The sequence below is a fragment of the Telmatherina bonti genome, assembly GCF_933228915.1.
Source record: "Telmatherina bonti genome assembly, chromosome: 11".
NCBI classification, from domain to species: Eukaryota; Metazoa; Chordata; class Actinopteri; order Atheriniformes; family Telmatherinidae; genus Telmatherina; species Telmatherina bonti.
The window spans coordinates 10,372,079-10,391,358 of NC_136629.1; the positions used below are offsets into that span (position 1 = coordinate 10,372,079).

Below are 19,280 nucleotides of genomic sequence, written 5' to 3' on the forward strand. Positions count from 1 at the left end.
ACATTCATGAATGTTTGTGGTGCTGGTAGACATTAAATTCCTGGTGTCTGGGAGTGAAAATAAAAAAAAAAACAATTATGATCAGAGTAATTTCCAGATCGAGGGGTTATTTAAATGTAGTTACATACATACATTTCCACATGAGTGTGTTAATCCTGACACCCAAACCCTATCATGCAGACTGAAGTCACATCTAATAAGTCACAGACAAAAATGATAGAACAAGTTACCCTCTTATTTTTTTAACTCTTCTCCTTTTGAGCATCTCCAAGAACCCCAAGTAGTGTGTGTTCTTTCATTTGACAAACACTCTTATTAAGATACAAAACGCCTCAATTTGTGTTGAAATTAAAATCTACTGATTGCTGAAAAATGAACTTAAAGAAACAAAATGGTCATAATAAAGATAAGTTTTAATGTGATGTGTTTTCTCAGATGTGCAACAAGGAACCAGTTCCTCAAATTCTGAATGTGATAGATAAGGATGGACCCGGCTTTGCTGCTCCCTACGGAGTCTCTTTACCCCCCCGCACCGAATCCAACTGGACCGCTAACATGGACCCCAACAGTATGTACACCAGCTGCTAGCTTCCTGCAGTCTGTTGTTTACCATATCTCCATTGGCCATCAGTGAGCAACTCCAGTCCTCGAGGGCCGCAGTCCAGCAAGTGTTCAGAGTTTTCCTGCTGCAACACACCTGACTCAGATCAATATGCCCCAGTATGCCATTAATGTCTGATGTGTGTCAGACATGTTGCAGCAGGGAAACTCCAGATACTTGAAAGGGCGATGGTCTTCAAGGTCCTTCCAAGTATTCACATCTGAAGCTCTAGTTTTCTTAGATGTAGGAGCATGTAAATCTGATGATAGAATTAATCATAGAAAAATATCGGTTTCTTTCCATGTACTCTTTTTACTAAATGTGGTGTTTTTAAGTAGTTATTGTAATTAATAATTATTTCTGCTCAGATTATAGTTTTTCTTTTTCTAAAGGTACATCTCAGAAAATTGCGAATGTTGTGACAAAGTTCAACATTTTTTCGTCACTCCTTTCAAAATGTGAAACCTTTATAAAACCTATATCTGCTATAGAAACCTATAGATTCATTACACATAGAGTGAAACATTTAAATATTCAATCCTTGAAATTGTGATAATTGTGGCTTATAGATAATGAAAACCCAAAATGCAGCATCTCAGAAAATTAGAATATTGTGAAAAACTTCAATCTTAGAAAGCCATGGTGTCACACCCTGATCAACTAATTAACTCAAAACACCTGCAAAGGTATCCTAAACCTTTAAATGGTCTCCCAGTCCGGGTCAGGTGACCTGACAATGTCCAGAAGATGATCATTGACCCTATAAAACGTCATCAAAGGTCATTTCTAAAGAAGCTGCTTGTTCAGAGTGCTGAATCCAAGCATATTAATGGAAAGTTGAGTGGAGAGAAAAGGTGCACCAGCAAAAGGCAGAACCACAGACTTAAGAGGATTGTCAAGCAACATCCATTCAGGAATTTGGAGAGCTTCCCAAGGAGTGGACTGAAGCTGGACTCAAGAGCCGCTACTCGCAGACAAATCCTAGACATGGACTACAAATGTCCCATTCCTCGTGTCAAGCCTCTCCTGAACCAGAGATGACAGAAGCATCTCACCTGGGCTAAGGAGGAAAAGGACTGGACTGGTTCTCAGATGGAAGCAGATTCTGCATTTCATTTGGAAACCAAGGTCCCAGAGTCTGGAGGAAGAGTGGAGAGGCCCAGAATCCATGTGTGAAGTTTCCACAGTCAGAGATGGTTTGGGAGTCATGTCATCTGCTAATGTTGCTCCACTGGGTTTTCTGAAGGTCACAGTCCACACAGCATCTAGCAGGACATTTTAGAGCTCTTCATGCTTCCTTCTGCTGACAAGCTTTATGGAGATGCAGAATTCCCAGCAGGACTTGGCGCCTGCCTACACTGCCAAAGGTAACACAAGCTACTTCAATGACCACGGTGTTCCTGTGCTGGACTGGCCAACAAACCCACCTGATCTGAACCCCATAGAGAATCTGTGGGGTGTTGTCAAGAGGGAGATGAGAGACACCAGACCCAACTATGTAGATGACCTGAGCGCTGCTATCAAAGCTACCTGGGCTTCCATTCCACCTGAGCAGCGCCACGCCGTGTTCATGCAGTAATTCATGCAAAAGGAGGCCCAACACGACAAGCTTTATGGAGATGCAGATTTCATTTCCCAGCAGGACTTGGCACCTGCCTACACTGCCAAAGGTACCAAAAGAAAAAAAAAAAGGCTTCCATTGCCACGCTGCATTCATGCAGAAGGAGGGCCAACCAAGCATTGAGTGGATCGACATTAACCTTCTTTTCAGAAGCCTGACATTTCTGCTTAAAATGTCCTTTTTTCATTGATCTCATGTAATATTATTTTCTGAGACACTGTATTTTGGGTTTTCATTATCTATAAGCCACAATCAACATTTCAAGAAATAATGTTAGAAATGTTTCACTCTATGTGTAATTAATCTATATATGTAGGTTTCAGAGTCTGAGTTGAGTGATGAAAAATATTGAACTTTTTCATAATATTCTACTTCTCTGAGATGTAGCTGTATATTTGGGCCATCAGTTACCAGTGATCTTTTCACAAGCCTTTCAACTCTTTGGATGACTGCCTGTTAATCTGTACTTCATGTTTGGACATTACATTTATTTCAGTACAACTTTTTGCTACTCTACCAACTTCTGTTTTTAATACAGTAATTAAAGAAAATTGTTCCCTTTAAGTTTGTCATCGCTGTTATTTTGACAGCAGATCTGTTCTTTAAAAAAAAAAAAAACAGTTGAATTTGTGTCGCAGCTTTCTCACAAATATTGAACAAAAAGATGCTTCAGTTTGGGATCATAAAGATTCCTATATGATGTGGAAAAGAGGCTTCAGTAAAGGAAATATCTGGATATTTTTTAACCAAATCCGGTATTTTCTTTTCCTGCAGGAACTTCCATCATACTGGGTTTAACTGCTAAACTGGAACCTGGAGTGTACACTGTGGTCTTAAGCGTTTCAGACATTGGGGGTTTGAAGCAGGACAGTACCCTCAAGGCCACCATATGTGACTGCAAAGGAGAGGACAAAATCTGCCACGGCTCACGCGGTGCAGTTGTTGCTGGCATGTCGTATCTGTGGTTGTTACTTTTACTCCCCTGCCTGGCCATCGGTGAGTTAAACATCTGCTTTCATTTTAATTCTGTAAAGTTCATGAACACAAACTGGAAAGAGTCAGAACAATATGAAGGAATACATTTCTGTCGTGGATACATTAAATCAGGATATATTGGAAACTTGCTGGCTGTTTATTACATATGAGATGATGTGAAAAGATGGCGGCCAGTTTGTAGCTGTAGATGAAGCGGAGAACTCTGAAGAATCTGAGACTCTGGTTTTAAGCAGTGAAACGGTGAATCAGCTTGTTCATATTTCCAGTGTCCTCTCAGGTCAGTGGGGCTTCATGACTTTTATTTCCACAGGTGCCATAATATTTGCTCTGGTTAAACGGCAAAGTAGTAAAAAGGAGAAGAAGGAGCCGCTGCTGGCAGACGACTACGACATCAGAGACGATGTCCGTTCCTACAATGAGGAAGGAGGTGGAGAGGATGATCAGGTAACCTTCTGATTCTAACCCGAACTCATATCCACATCAGCTGTTGTCCAGGTGGATCAGCGTTTAACTGGAAATATGAAAATCTTCATCTATTCCAGAGGTGTTACACATTCATGCAGTTTGATTTTCTGCCAGATGGTTTGTTTCCATTTGTCTCGGTCTGTTCAGAAATAATGTAGAAAATGCCACATTTCTTTATGTTGTGAAGTAAAACTGGAAAAGACAAGTTGAGTGGTTATAATAAGAAAAAGATACACACATATCTATATATCTATCTACATATATATCTATATATATATAGATATATATAGATATAAATAATATATAATCTCCTAACATGCAAGTCTTTGGATGGTGGAAGGAGAACCCACACACGGAGAGAATATGCAAACTCCACAAAGTGTTGTCTGTTGAGCCTCCCCCCAGCCGAAGATCAAACCAGCGACCTTCTTGTTGGGAGGCCACAGGGCGAACCACTACGCCACCGTGCAGTATTAATTCTTGGGCACATTACATTTGATTCCATTTGCAAAATAGGAAGACAGACAATAAATATTGAGGCAGCAAACCATAACCTCTTATTCTGATCTGATCAATGTGTAGTTGGTGGGCGGAGTCAGAATGGTGTTTATTAGAACAGATTTGTTTGAAGCTCTGATTTCTACTTTTCAACGATGAACCTTTCAGTTTCCACCATCCAGAAAAGCATGTAAATATTCCGTTTCTGTCCATCAGGACTATGATCTGAGTGTTCTCCATCGTGGTCTGGACAACCGGCCCGAGGTGTTCAGGAATGATGTCGTCCCGAATTTCATGCCACGCCCTCAGTACCGCCCTCGGCCCACCAACCCAGAGGACATTGGAAACTTCATTGATGACGTGAGAGGAGCACCAGACTCTGAAAAACTGGTTTATTTCAGTTCTTATTCTGCATCTCTGAGTTAAATTCATTGGCATGAAAACCCTGTTTGTCTGATGGTCCCACAGAACCTGGCAGCAGCAGACAACGACCCGACAGCACCCCCCTATGACTCCCTGCTGGTGTTTGACTACGAGGGTGGCGGCTCTGACGCAGGAAGCATCTCCTCTCTGAACTCTTCAAGCAGCGGCAACCAGGACTACGACTGTCTGAACGAATGGGGGCCTCGCTTCAAGAAGCTGGCTGACATGTATGGAGGAGGAGACGACGACATGATGTAACTCCTCATCCTTTCAGTCCAGTCAACAGCCACGGCCCTAAAACCAAAGAATAAGTCTTTTTTTGTTTTTGTTTTTAATTGAGGTTTTGTGTAAGCGGTGAAGCTGTGTGTGTGTGTGTGCTCGTCTCATGTTGGCTGCAGATTAATTTGCTGTGGAGTCGTGCACACGAGTCTGTTTTATAGCTTCATGTCAACGCTGGACTCTGAGACTTGCTCCTGCACTGTTCAGATTGGTATAAAATGAGCTGAACTTTTTTTTTTTATTTAGCTTTTTTTTCCTGTTTGTACTGCTGTTTACTCTTCGCTTGGAAAATGAATTGATTTGAGTAAAATCCATCTGACATCCAGCATCACGTGGAGCTGAGACAGAAAGCTCAATGACTTGTTGATGAATGATTTTAAAATGTTTCTATAAGCAAAAGTCAGGTTTAGTTTCCTTTATTACAAATACTTTGTTAAAGTTGACATTTTTTATTATAAAGTTCTTAAGACAGTGGATATGAGTTGTCTTTATTTCACTGTACTTATGTTCAGGGTCCAACTCCAGTCCTCCAGGTTTCAGATGTTTCCAGCTCCAACACACTGCTCAGACCTTTGACCTTTTAATCTGAATCGGGTGCAGCAGGAGCATCGATTCATCCCATGACACTTTTACACCTTTCAATTTAATCCAATTCATTTTAGTTAAATTATAACCCAGTTAAAACAAATGTAATCCACATTTGTCCAATTTATAAGAAATTATGTGCATTTCAGACAGAATTTTGTGATTTTCAGAGTAATATTTTGGGGTATGCAGCATGAAAGGGAACAGAAAATCTGAGTCACACAAGACATGTTGCTCAAAATGAGACTTCTGAGTCAATGGGCAGATTCCTGCTGAAGCCTAGATAATAGTCCAACAAACAAAACAGCCGTTTACGACATTGTGCAACACTGTCTTACAGGTCAGAAGACTGAAAATAAGACCAGACTGGTGACGTTATGATCATGGTGATTTTCTTTGTAAACAAAGGGAGTTATTTAGGGAGGAATATATATAATATAATGGAAAAATTAGGGGCATCTTCTCAGAAAGATGCAGAAAAACTAGTCCATACCTTTGTTTCTTTAAGATTGGATTGAATGAATGCTGCAACGAGGGCTCTGATGAGAACTAGAGGGAGAGCATATTTCGCCAGTTTTGGCCTCTCTTAATTGGCTTCTTGTGAAATTCAGAGTAGAGTTTAAAATTCTTCTCACATTTTAAAGCTCTCCATGACCAAGCTCCATTTATATCAAAGATATCATAGTTATATATATTCCAAATAGAGCACTTTGCTCTGACTGCAGGTTTACTTCTTGTTCCCAGAGTCTCGAAGGCCTTGTCAACACATAGCCGGGCTTTTTTAAAAACTGAATATCTTCCCCCTCCGGCCAGTAAAAAAAAAAAAAAAAAAAAAGTCCACAACCTCTAAAAACAAATCCATCCACACATACACGCAAAACTGCGTTGTTAAAGTGGAACTATTTTGTGCATTTCAGGCTAATTTATTTTTATTTCTGAGACCAGAAGGGCTGGGATTGATGGAGTTATTGTCACAAATGGCTTTATTTACTTCAGACCGACCCTCTCCGTAGGCTGTCAGATCAGCCTGCGGGCAAAACGAGTGGATTGAGACTCTTCCGCATTAAGCCCCGCCTCCCGCCACTGCACTACATCGGGAGCGCGCACCGCACCTGCTTTCCCCGTCATTGTAACATCTCATAAACAGAAGGATTAGGCTAATATGAACTCAATAAAAAAAAAAAAAAAAAAAAAATACAATGTCAACACATAGCATACAGCCCTACATGTTGGAACCTGAATCAGAGCCTGAAAACGAAGTGGAAAACAGCAACCCACAGCAACGAATGCAGCAGGATGTCTCTCTTTGGTAAACTCACCAGCCATCGTTGGAAATAACTTTATCCCACGTTTTCCACCCGCCTGATGTATTTGTACATGTCCTTGTTATCCAGTAGAAGGTAACCAATCACTGAACCTTATCCCCCGGGAAGTCACAAGGATTTCCAAGTAGAAAAAACTCTAAAACGACACGTTTTTCGTCGCCATGGAAACCGAACGGAGAGAGTGCTGGAACTCAAACTCAAACTCAAACACGTGTTTAGGTGATAAAAAAAACAGTGCCGTTCACATGTCTGATGAGGATTCAACACTGTAACACTGTAGAAAGCTCAGAAAACTCCAAATACCATAATCGGACCCCTTTAAGTACATCAATAAATATATCAAACTGCAGAGTTCTCCACCGGCCACTGGGTGTCACTAGAGGCCAGGGAAACATAGGACATGCGCTAGCAGACAAAGTAGCGTATTCACATTGTTCATGGCAAGAGATGTTAATCTGTCTGGCTTATTTCCTGTAAGCCTGCTTATGTTTTACAACCGCTGCTAAGCTAATTTAAGTTTCTGTTATGTATTAGGCATTTCTATGTTGAAATTGCATTTGTTTATGTTCATACTGTTGTACTGTTGCAGGGTTTCCTTATAGTTGTCATTAAGGTGGTCTGACATAGAGGAGTGTGTTTCTTCACAAACCTTTAGGCAGCGGTAGCACCCCTAATCTTATCCAATCAGAATAACCTTCCATCTCACACGTAACTTTAACAAAACATGAAACATGCCTCCAACATGATCTGGTTAGGTGGAGGAAAATAATTGTCCTTAATGCCGTCCTTTGCCGTTGGTAGTTTATGTAGGGCGGTATCTGAGCTTGTAAAAACAAACACAAGCAGCTGGACAACAGATGAAGTCATCACAGTTTCCAGGACGTCCATGCTGATGTAAGTGTAAAAGAGTGTTCAGTAAGTGGTTTAACTATGGTTTTATTTTTAAAAGGCCAGACAGGAAGTCTGCGCTGTGTCGTTGGTAAACGTTTGACGGTGCTGACTAATAATAAAAGATGGTGGCTGTGCCAGTTCCGCCAAACTTCTTCGTGATCTTGTCTTATATATTATAAAAGTATGATCGCATGAACAAGACCCTCGTCTACATAAGCAACGTTCGCGCATGTGATGTCATGGCATTTTCTGTCACAGACGGTTACGTTTAACACCCCAAAAGCCCGGTTATATATGTCCACATGCAGATGTGCAAACGTAGTATTTGCACATCTCCACTTTGGTCAGAGGTTTTTAAAACCATCGTTTTTGAGTGCAGAAATCTGTGTTTTGATGTTAGTGACAGGAGAACAATATCTTTGTTTTGTAAGACACCTGCAACGTGTGGACAAGTCCTAAGAGTACAATGGGAGGTGTCACAACTAGCCCTGCTTCTTCCTGCTTTGCTACTAAGCCACACCCCTCAACAGTTAACTGCCCTCACCTGCCACCTGTTCATCATCAGTTTAGCCTGTATATATGCAGCCTCCATCACTCACTTGTTGTCTGATTGTCATTGTCTGCACGCACCAGAATCTCAGCTCAAAGTAAGTTAAAACCAAGGATCTCTTATCTGGAACAAACCAGAAGATAGAGAGCTCGGTTCGGGTCACTGAAAACTGACTCGTACCATTTAAGAGTTCAAACATTTTTCTGGGACATATCAAACACAGTTTTACTTTCCCCTGACTTTATTTTAAACAGGTAAATGCAAATAAAATAGTTTCTTTATTTTCATTTCAGCACACAGTTTTCATATCTGATGAAAAATCAATAAAAAACAAACCTGCATGATAAAAGTGGATGTGATCAGACTGTATGTCACACTGCAGAATTCAGTTATATTTAGAAATACCTGATAGTTTTTCAGTTTTCCATCAGCAGATTCCCTTGATTTTTACTTTCAGTTCATGTTTCCCTTTACTGGCAGCTTAAATATCCCCATCCACCCACATCCATTTCTGATCATTTTACACCAAAACCTTTGTGTTCTTCAGATCCAACAGATTTTTCCAAGTTTTCCACCTCTGCACCTTGTACCTAAACTGGATTTAGAAGCTGCTTGTAATAAAATGCCTTAGCAGAGCTGCTTCATGGCAGTTTCTGTCAATCTGGGAATAAACCAGTCTAAAGCTGAGTGCCAGATCCTCATCCTGGTTCTGTCCCTCTGTGGTGCAGAGAAGAGGGGTTTTGTTTAAGGGATGGAGGAGACCTGGTCATTTCCTCCTTCGAATGGAACAGAGTGGATTGTCCGGAGCACTCGCCTCTGGGAAATGGAAGGATTGAGTTCATGTCAAAGTTGCAGCTTGCTTCCTGTAGCGATCCCACGAATAAAGATGTGACCATCAGAATCTACTAAGCTTCATGCTGAGCTCCAGATCACTCCAGCTCTTTGAAGGGGGGCTTTAAGCAGCCCAGAGCCTTCCCCAGGGAGAAGCGCCTCCTGGTCCCAGTGGTAAAGGACCCTCTGGTCCTGTGGTACTGGCCCAGATCGCTGTGACCAAGTCAGCTGTCCTTCAGGAGGAAACAGAGAAGAAAAAATGTTAAAATCTGTATCAAGATTCTGGTCAAAAATCATGTTAAGGAGCCTGAAGACTGACTTTGCTAAATAAACCCACCAGTCTGTGCCGTCTCATCTACAGAAGGTTCTCTGATACAGTTAAAAGCTTTCTGAACTAGTGGGATCAAGACTTGTCGTCCCCGAAACACTGATCATCATAGTTCCACACTAACAGCTGTTGCAAATGGAAACAAATTCACATCTTCCATCTTTAGGCCTGTTTCTGTTTCCTTTACGTGCACACAAACATCAACTGCTCTCATACTTCCATGCATCCTTCATGTTAACATGGTTGTTCAGCAGTAAATCCACCAGAGGGCATCGCGGAGTTAAGAGCATTCGCCTCCTCACTCACACCTCCTAAGAGTCCTCCTCCTGACATTCAAAGCCTTCAGTAACCTGGCTCCCACCTATCTGACTGAGCTCCGTCATCTCCACATACCATCCTGTGATCTCCACTCCTCTGACTTTAACCTTCTTTCTACTCCCTTCATGACCAAGCGCTCAACCTGGAGATTGAGTTTTCTCAACGGTTGTGCCTGCTCCTGGACCACCATGATCGCTCTGACCTGACAGGGTTAAAATAACAGGTATGTTGCCTTTAATGATTTTAAAGATCTGAATTGACTGTATTTGAGGAGGTATCCTAACTTTTTTAATGTTTTTGAGTTTGTTGATTCGTGTTTTGAGTATTTTACTTGTTCTGTTGTCAAGGTCTTTGAGCGTCCTGAAAAGAGCTTTATATTACTGTAAATCTCCAGTACAACTAAGTTTAATACAGACTTGTGGTTTACAGACTGTCTCTCGGCATGACTGAAACAAACTCACCTCTGCAGTATGAATACATGCCGTGTGACCTGGATGGTGATTCGTACAGTTAACTAAACATCCATGCATCTAAGTTCTGTAGCTGCTGTGGGTTGGTCAGAGTTCGAGGCTGATGAAACAAACGTGTTTACTGTATTTCTGCCTTCTGTTTTCACAGCCTGAACCCCAAAATACTGGAAAGTAGCTGATACTAATGTGGGACTTTTCCTTCAACTTTGGGTCAAGCTGAAAGTAGGAAAGTTTGAGTTTAATCCCTGGTGAGTCTGTTACCTTCCTTATGAGAGTCACCCCGTTGTGTGTGGGCTTTCCGGAACTTTCCGGCTGGTTCTGATGGGTCACGCTGCACAGTGACGGAACTGCCTGGTGCTGCCCGTCATTCCGGTTTTCCCAGCAAGCAAAACCTTTGTTTTTCGATGTTTTCCTGTGAGTCCTACATTTCATTTTGGGGAATGTGTGGGAGCCGCTTTCTGTGGCCGCCCAGCTGAGTTCGGGCCAAAGGGGCTCGGTTTGGGTGGCCTGGCTGGTTGTGGCCCTCTGCAGGCGCACAGAGATCTTCTGAGCTGATCCGGTCATCAGAGTGATGGATGGCGTATCCACAGCCGGAACTGCCGATGTAACAGCTGGAAACTCAAACACATCGTCCTCGTCTGAAGGATGAAACACACAAAACTGTCAAGAAACTTAGTGGCACTGGCATGCAACCGACCTCAGAGTCTCCACATCAAACTCTGTTTTCAGTTTTTCAGATAACACCATCACAGTTTCGAGGACGTCCATGCTGGTGTAAATGTTAGAGTTAATTCAGTAAGCGGTGTGCCTATGCTTTTATTTTGAAAAGGCCAAACCGGAGGTCTGCGCTGTGTTGTTGGTGAAAGTTTGACAGTGCTGACTAATCTTAAAAGATGGCGGCTGAAGTTCCCAGAAATTCTTTGTGTTCTTGTTTTATAGATTATAAAAGTATGAACGCAAGACCCCCAGTTACATAAACAAAGGTCGACATGTGACATCATGGCATTTTCTGTCGCAGACGGTCACGTTTAAAAACCTAAAACCCCGGTTATACATGTCCACATGCAGATGAGCAAACGGAGTATTCACACATCTTCACTTTGGTCGGAGGTTTTTAAAACCATCATTTTTGAGTGCATAAATCTGTGTTTTGGTGTGGATGACCGGCCAAATCGGAGAAAAATATCTTTGTTTTGTGAGATACCTGCTACGTGTGGACAAGGCGTCAGACTTAAATAGGAAAAAACTGCAGTGCAAAAGTTTGGACACCCCAACAGTGAGTCTTGTTACCTGTTAACCCAGTTTTGAACTTAGAAATAAAATTCCAATAAAGTTAGGACATTGTGGGAAATATAAATAAAACGAGAATACAATTATTTTCAAACCTTTTCAAAACTATATTTTATTTTTTACACTACATAGACGAGAGATTCACTGTTCAAACTGATAAACTTTATTGTTTTTCTTTCAATGTTCACTAAATTGTATTTTCTGCACTTCACCTGCTGGTGACCAGTTTTGAAGCCCAAAGTTACTAAACCACAAATGTAAAATGTAAATGTGAATTTTCTCTTTATTAAACATTAAAAGATATCCTACAGCCAGATTATGTTAAACTAAGAAATACTGGTCTGCAGGTTGACTTGCTGCATTTTATACTTTATGTTGATTTTTAATTTACATCAGAAATTATGTTGAGTTCTTCTGATCCAAATAGATCCAACTTAATCTATTGGTTTCCTTATGTAGGCTATTATGAATTGGTTTTCATTATGTATCTTTTTTTTTGTCTGTAAAGCTTCTTGAGATGGCATTGCCGTGATTTGACGCTATATAAATAAAGTTGAATTGAATTGAATTTGTCTGCAGAATAACTTTAGTTAAAACAAACTATTCTGACAGCAACGTTTAGCCTTTTCTCTTTGCTTTACATACGTTCAGTCATCTTCAAACGTACTCATACCCTCCATTTAAAGAATGAAAAAAACCCCAGCTCTCACTGAAATAAGTTGAAATTGACTTAAGTAATAATGAATAAAAATGTAAATAAAATAATGAGAGCTTTTGAACTGTGAAGCAAAAAAACAATATAAGCTAATATAGTTTACATCACTTGCAAACTCATTTTGTGTAGAACAATCCGATCACTGCAAAGTGTTTCCTTTGACTATCATTGACTCAGTTCTGCACTTTAACGGGTATTTAAGACCCCTGCTCATCAGCAACATGCTCTCATATGTCCAGGTAATTCTTTTAAAAAATTATTCTTTTCAACTCACTTCAATGAAAACACATCTTATTTTACTTCAGTATATTTTAGCAAATTTTTAATTATTTCCTTTTTCATTTTCCAGCCATTTGAGGGACAATTGTGAATTTTGATTTTTCTTTAAAGGAAGGGTGTTTGACATGTGTTCGATATGTGTTTGAGTAAATGAAGTGGACCTTTACAGGTGGGCAGTGCAGGGCTGCTGGGCAGCGAGCTGTGGGTCAGTCTGGTTGGAGAAACGCTGCTCAGAGAGCTGGAGCGAATCAGCTTCCTGCAGGCCAGAACCAGCAGCTCCCGACATTGTTTATGACAGTTAACGCCACAATCTGGAAAGGATGTAAAAACTTGTTATATGACATTGTAGGTACATTATGCATAAACATACAAACGTACAAACTAATTTTGTCCAACCCATCAACCAATATCAACCATTTTGAAGCAAGTTGTGCTAACCAAACAAAACTGTCTGGAATATTATACTTGTCTTATATTAATGTCTTATATTTTTTCATTTTCACTGAGGGGAGACATAGCTGAAGAGTTTGATATATAACACGAGCATATTGTGTTAAAGATGTGGCATTAAAAAAGTCAAAACTGATACAGATAATTTCCAAAATTGTTTTTAATGCCGACATAAGCTGATAAAATCTAATTTTTACATGTATTAAATACATTAGAAGACCTCACAAAGATTTCCAGCTTTATAAAAACACCATGAAGAGCTACTCTTTTCTGAATACTACAGATAAAAAAACTTTCTCCCAATATCTAGGTGGACACAGGACTTCCCCGTCACTGACACTGAATTTTGGGCACAAATATTCCAAAATAATTTCACTCACTGTAAAACCGCCAACCTTCAACTAAGACAATACCAGATCAACCATAGAGAACACTACAGGTGAGAAACGCCATAAAATGGGTTTCACTACATCAGATCAACACACACATTGTACACAACACACTGCTGACAGGTGTATGCATGTTTTCTGGCTCTGTACATCTGTTAGACAATTCACAGATCATCCATCTCATATTTTATGCTCCCGCATCCCTCTGTCCCCACAACTAGCATTTTGGGAGACATGTCTTCTTTACAAATGACAGTTTTCAGCACTGGTGGTCGCCAAGGAAGCAATCGTCCTGAACTGGAAAACATGAAACCACTTGAAAGTCACCCTCTGGAAGAAGCTGCCAACAGACCTCAGCACACACAGCACACCTCGTTTCTAGAAGACTTGGTCCCCATTCATCAGCAAATTTTTGCTTCAGTCCTGACAATCTCAACCCACAGGATCCCCAAAGCTTCAGTGTGTTTGTTTTTGTCACACTTTCATTAAACACATATACATGCGTGCATACGCACATACACAATTTATTGTCTTATTTTATTTCATTATTCTATCTCCTTTCTTCTCTATTCATCCTTGGATCGTCCTGTCATTTAAGTTCTTTTTCCTTGCTTTTTGTCTTTTGTCAAAAAGAAGAAAATATAAAATTTTATCTCCCAAAAAAAACCAATGCATTAAACATGATAAAAGGTTGAATTACAGTTAAATATTCAATGTGATATTAAAAAAAACATTTGTACCTTTGCACTTGTAGCCCTGTTTGATGATCCCCCAGAGCTGCAGGTATAGAAAGACAGAAAAGACAAATAAAGAAAACTTCAGATCACAAACACCAACAGTTCCCATGAGGCGGGCCTTGTTCTAACTTTATTCTTTATTGTTACAGCCGTAAAGCAAAGGAGGCGAGAAATGTGGATACGCACAAATCCAGCACAGTGTTCACAGAAGGTGGGCTTCAGGTAGGTCATCTCCTGGAAGTTGTGGATGAATCCTGGTCCCATCTTACACTGGAGCAGAGGGTTGGCCCGAAGGAAATATGCCATCATCTCATCCTTGCTGATTAATCCATCTCTGAGGAGAGGAAAGAGAGAAGAACACATTAATATTCCTCTAGTTCAGTACAGCTGTTAGTAAATGGTTGGTTATTCCAGCTCTGTACTGAACAACCACTGGTCCACCTTAAAGCTCCCGTTTTTGACGACACGCGACTTTCACTGCCTATGAACAGCTAATCCAGCATCATGTTCATCCTACCTCTACTCTGAGCTCTCTCCAGTCAGTAAAAGTCGCTCTCATCTTGACTTTGCCACCATTTTATTATGATATTGTTATTTTTAAAGGCATTGTTTTTAAAACATAAAATGCTTTAACTTTAATTTTATAATGTTCTTTGATGGCTTTCAGTTCATCTACTGACTTCTACTTCATTATTTACTATTTCCATGTTCATATATGGGGCAATATGATTTAATGTTGTTCTGATACAGAATATATAAACTATGTATTAAACCTGCTTTATGGCTCTTTAGGAATAATGTTTGCTCCCAGTTTACGGCGCAGGGAGGGGGCCTTCAGCGGTGAACCCTCTGTCCACCCCCCCCCCCCTCACTCCCCTTCATCCCTCCGCTCCCCTCTCATAATTATTTGAACACACACACATTTTCCATTTCATTTGTACAAGTCTACACTTTTTTCTATTTTTATTGACTTTACTGTTTCATTTTTATGTCTCTTTTTTTGTATTATTTTGTTAATGTATGTTTGTGCCCATGACACATTTCCCCTGTGGGACAATAAAAGTTTAATTCAATTCAATACATTTACACTGAATACATCACATACAGAAGTAGTTTTCAGAGGTATAAAGGTTGCTGAACACGTGGAAATGAAAAGTGAACTCTATTTCCACACAGTAGTCTTCATTTATGCAGTTTAGTAGCATTTATCAGATTTCTTACCTACTGATTTTATCAAGTAACATAGTTTTACACTTAAGTTGAACTAGACCGCTTTAATTTGGTATTATGCCACTTATCAGGTTTTATTAGTCTGGTATTATTTAGTCATTAGCTACTCTCCGTCTGTCCTCAGCTGTCAACAGTTTGCAACGACATGTGTCACTGCAACCTTGTCAGAGCAACCTTTGCATGTTTTGATGTAAGATGGGTGAGATGGGTTGGATCTTCAGAGGGACTAAAATCTTTGTGTTATCCATCTTAAGCAAAGCAAGGCAAGTTTAGCTGGATAGAACATTATAACATTTGGAATTACTTTGCAGAGACATCGAAACGTCATCACACAGCAGAAAATAAACATCATTTACAATAAAAACAAAAGATAAAAGAAGAAAGAACACCTGATATAAACATGATCAAAAGAAAGGACAGATTTGTACTTTTAAATAGAAACTACTGAAATACAGCTCAGAACATAAGAGTTGTTTACCTGGATCTAAATAATCTATGTTTCAGCTGATCTGAGGCTTTCTGGGAGTTTTGTCCAAACATCCGGGACATAGAAGCTGAAAGCAGTTTCTCAATGTCTGATTCTTACTTTGGGAACTGATAAAAGACTGGATCAAGATGGCTCCTTCTCGACACTTACAGTCCATCAGTGAAAGACGCCTCGCCTTACCACCACCATGTGGGTCCAAATCACCAGCCAGACTCTTTTCCTCTTTTGTTTCATGGTGGTTGAAAGACCTGTGTGATCTGCAGAGTCTTTAGCTACTTTTCTGCACTTAGTTTAACTCTGCTATTTGTAAGAAGAGTTGGAGAACCTGGATTTTATTGTTCTTTTTATTTTCACGAAGGTACGGAAGCGTATTGCATTAACTTTAAAAAAGAACAAAACAAAACTGTTTTTCTGAATTAACGACATAAGCCTAAATTTAAATTTAAAAAAAAAAAAATTTCTGAATTAACGCTGTTTTTGAAGCCCATTAGCATTATTAACAAGCTTGATCCAGAGAAGGTCCAACGTGTCTCGTTTGTTTAGTTTCATTCACTTTTAGGCCTACTTTGTTTTGGGATCGAGACTTTGGGAAATACTTTAATACTCGAAGTTATGTGGATGGGATCATTATTAGTTTGTCCGCTTTGCGAAGACACCTGCAGATTTACGCTTGTTCAGATGTAAAACCTCATCTGACATTCTGAACACGTATCATCAAGATCAGTTAGTTAGATACGGTATCCTCCATGGATATAAGCTGACCCATATGGAATTACGTACAGAAAAACATTCAGAAAAACAGAGCTTTTTTTTTTTTTTTTTCCAAGTGAATGCAACACACTTCCGTACAAAGGGACTATTTTTTTTGGGGGGGGGACAAAAAATCTGCTTGTAGCACCTACTGGCAACACCTGCGTCCAGCTGGACTCGCAGCAGTCCGACTGTTTGATTTCTCGCTTGTGTTGTTCTCACTCTCAGATGTAAGTCACTTTGGATAAAAATCTCTGCTAAATGACTGTAGAATAGAATAGAATAGAATAGAATAGAATAGACAAGTCCTGAGGGGTCTTGTAAGTCCACACTGGGACAAGAGGTCAGTGATTTATAAATGTTCTGAAGCATTCAGAGCTTTATAGACGAGCAACAGAAGTTTAAAGTCTGTGATGGACAGGTAGTGGACTGGTGTAGTCCACTTTCCTGGACTTGGTGAGGACTGGAGCAGACTTATGAATGAGCTGCATTTGACTAAGTTCTTTAGAAGACCTGTAAAGACATGGTTACAATAATCAAGCTGAGTGGTAATGAAAGGATGGACTTGGTCCTCCAGGTCCTGCTGACACATCAGACCTTTGACCCTTGATATATATGGTTAAGCTGGTCACTTTGTGATTCCCTTAATGTGATTTTCAAAAATTAGGTTTAAGTCCATCAGTACACCCAGATTTATGACCCGGTTTGTGGTTTTTAGGTGTATAAAAGACCTTTGCTGAGCTTCACACATTTCTGTTTGACTTCTGTGATGATCACCTCAGTTTGGCTCAACTAAAGAAATTTTCTGCACATCACTGAGCTCATCAATACATCTACTAAAAGAACATCGGTTTTCTGGTGGGATTGTAATTATAGATCTGTGGGTCGTCTGCGTAGCCATGGTAACTACTGTTATTCTGTTTGACCCACATGCCAGTGGGAGCCGTTAAACAGAAGAGGCAGCAAGATGGAACCTTGATGAACTCCACATGTAGTTCTTGTCTGCTCAGATATAAAGTTACCTGCTGACACCAAGTACTTCCTGTTTTCTACCATCTCGTTATGTTTTAAACCGGTTTAGCACGATGCCAGAGAGGCCCACCCATTTCTCCGGCAGTTTGACTGACGTGTTGTGGTCAACAAAGCACTGCGGTTTAGTGATACTAAGACTGACATTTTCCATTGTCTGTATTCAAACATCCACCCCATGTGAGGGATGCCGTCAAGCTGAAGAAGGAGTCCTATCCGGCCTTCTTGGCCTGTGGGACTCTGGAGGCAGCTGATGGGTACCGATGGGCTAAGCGGCAGGCGGCTTCAGCTGTCGCCAAGGCAAAAACTCGGGCATGGGAGGAGTTCGGCGAGGCCATGGAAAAAGACTTCCGGATGGCTTCAAGGAGATTCTGGTCCACCATCCGGCGGCTCAGGAGGGGGAAGCAGTGCTCCATCAACACTGTGTACAGTGGAGGTGGGGAGCTGCTGACCTCAACTTGAGACGTTGTGGGTTGGTGGAAGGAATACTTCGAAGACCTCCTGAATCCTATCAACACGTCTTCCAATGAGGAAGCAGAGCTGGTGGACTCAGGGGTGGACTCTCCTATCACTGGGGCTGAAGTCGCTGAGGTGGTCAAAAAGCTCCTTGGCGGCAAGGCCCCGGGGGTGGCTGAGATCTGCCTGGAGTTCCTTAAGGCTCTGGATGCTGAGGGGCTGTCCAGGCTGATGCGCCTCTGCAGCATCGCGTGGACATCGGTGGCAGTACCGCTGGATTGGCAGACTTGGGTGGTGGTCCCCATTTTTAAGAAGGGGGACCGGAGGGTGTGTTCCAATTACAGGGGAATCACACTCCTCAGCCTCCCTGGGAAGGTCTATTCAGGGGTCCTGGAGAGGAGGGTCCGCCGGATAGTCGAATCCCGGATTGAGGAGGAGCAGTGTGGTTTTCGTCCTGGTTGCGGAACAGTGGACCAGCTCTATACCCTCTCTGGGGTCCTGGGGGGGGCATGGGAGTTCGCCCAACCAGTCTACATGTGCTTTGTGGACCTGGAGAAGGCGTTCGACCGTGTCCCCCGGGGGCTCCTGTGGGGGGTACTCCGGGCGCATGGGGTACTGGACCCCCTTGTGCGAGCTGTCCGGTCCCTGTACGACAGGTGTCAGAGCTTTGTCCACATTGCCAGTAGTAAGTTGGATTCGTTTCCGGTGAGGGTTGGACTCCGCCAAGGCTGCCCTTTATCACCGATTCTGTTCATAACTTATATGGACAGAATTTCTAGGCGCAGCCGAGGTGTTGAGGTGATCCGACTTGGTGGTCTCAGGATTGGGTCCCTGCTTTTGCAGAACAGTGGTCCTGTTGGCTTCATCTGGTCGTAATCTCCAGCTCCCGCTTGAGCGATTCGAGTGTGAAGCGGCTGGGATGAGAATCAGCACCTCCAAATCTGAGATCATGGTCCTCAGCTGGAATAGGGTGGTTTGCCCTCTCCGGGTCGGGAGTGAGGTCCTGCCTCAAGTGGAGGAGTTTAAATATCTCGGGATCTTGTTCACGAGTGAGGGAAGGATGGAGCGCGAGATCGACAGACGGATCGGTGCGGTGTCTGCAGTAATGCGGACTCTGCGCCGGTCTGTCGTGGTGAAGAAGAAGGAGCTGACCCAGAAGGCGAAGCTCTCGATTTACCCGTCGATCTACGTTCCTACCCTCACCTATGGTCATGTGCTGTGGGTCGTGACCGAAAGAACGAGATCTCATATACAGGTGGCTGAAATGAGTTTCCTCCGCAGGGTGGT

At 41.5% G+C, this 19,280-nt stretch overlaps 2 protein-coding genes across 6 annotated transcripts in view; one reads left to right on the forward strand and one right to left on the reverse strand.

Annotated features, from left to right (window-relative positions):
• LOC306762256 (B-cadherin-like) overlaps nt 1-4,862 on the forward strand; it is a gene marked incomplete at both ends in the record, with an annotated part of 28,179 nt that extends 23,317 nt beyond the window's left edge. The window contains 5 exons of the mRNA XM_079248698.1: nt 436-568; nt 2,997-3,218; nt 3,529-3,662; nt 4,398-4,541; nt 4,650-4,862. Of these exons, the coding sequence (XP_079104824.1) occupies nt 436-568; nt 2,997-3,218; nt 3,529-3,662; nt 4,398-4,541; nt 4,650-4,862 (846 nt within the window). The remainder of the gene's footprint in view (nt 1-435; nt 569-2,996; nt 3,219-3,528; nt 3,663-4,397; nt 4,542-4,649) is intronic.
• Nucleotides 4,863-8,323: 3,461 nt separating this feature from the next.
• The window catches only part of rasgrp3 (RAS guanyl releasing protein 3 (calcium and DAG-regulated)), a 56,554-nt gene continuing 45,597 nt past the window's right edge, over nt 8,324-19,280 (reverse strand). For 3 of the 5 annotated variants that reach the window (XM_079248950.1, XM_079248951.1, XM_079248952.1), the window contains 5 exons: nt 14,228-14,375; nt 14,045-14,081; nt 12,627-12,776; nt 10,443-10,819; nt 8,325-9,298 (listed from right to left, as the gene is read on the reverse strand). In XM_079248950.1, the coding sequence (XP_079105076.1) occupies nt 9,290-9,298; nt 10,443-10,819; nt 12,627-12,776; nt 14,045-14,081; nt 14,228-14,375 (721 nt within the window). In that variant the 3' untranslated portion in view covers nt 8,325-9,289. Of the gene's footprint in view, nt 9,299-10,442; nt 10,820-12,626; nt 12,777-14,044; nt 14,082-14,227; nt 14,376-19,280 lie in introns of all 5 variants that reach the window. The other 2 variants (XM_079248954.1, XM_079248953.1) reach the window with 2 other exon arrangements.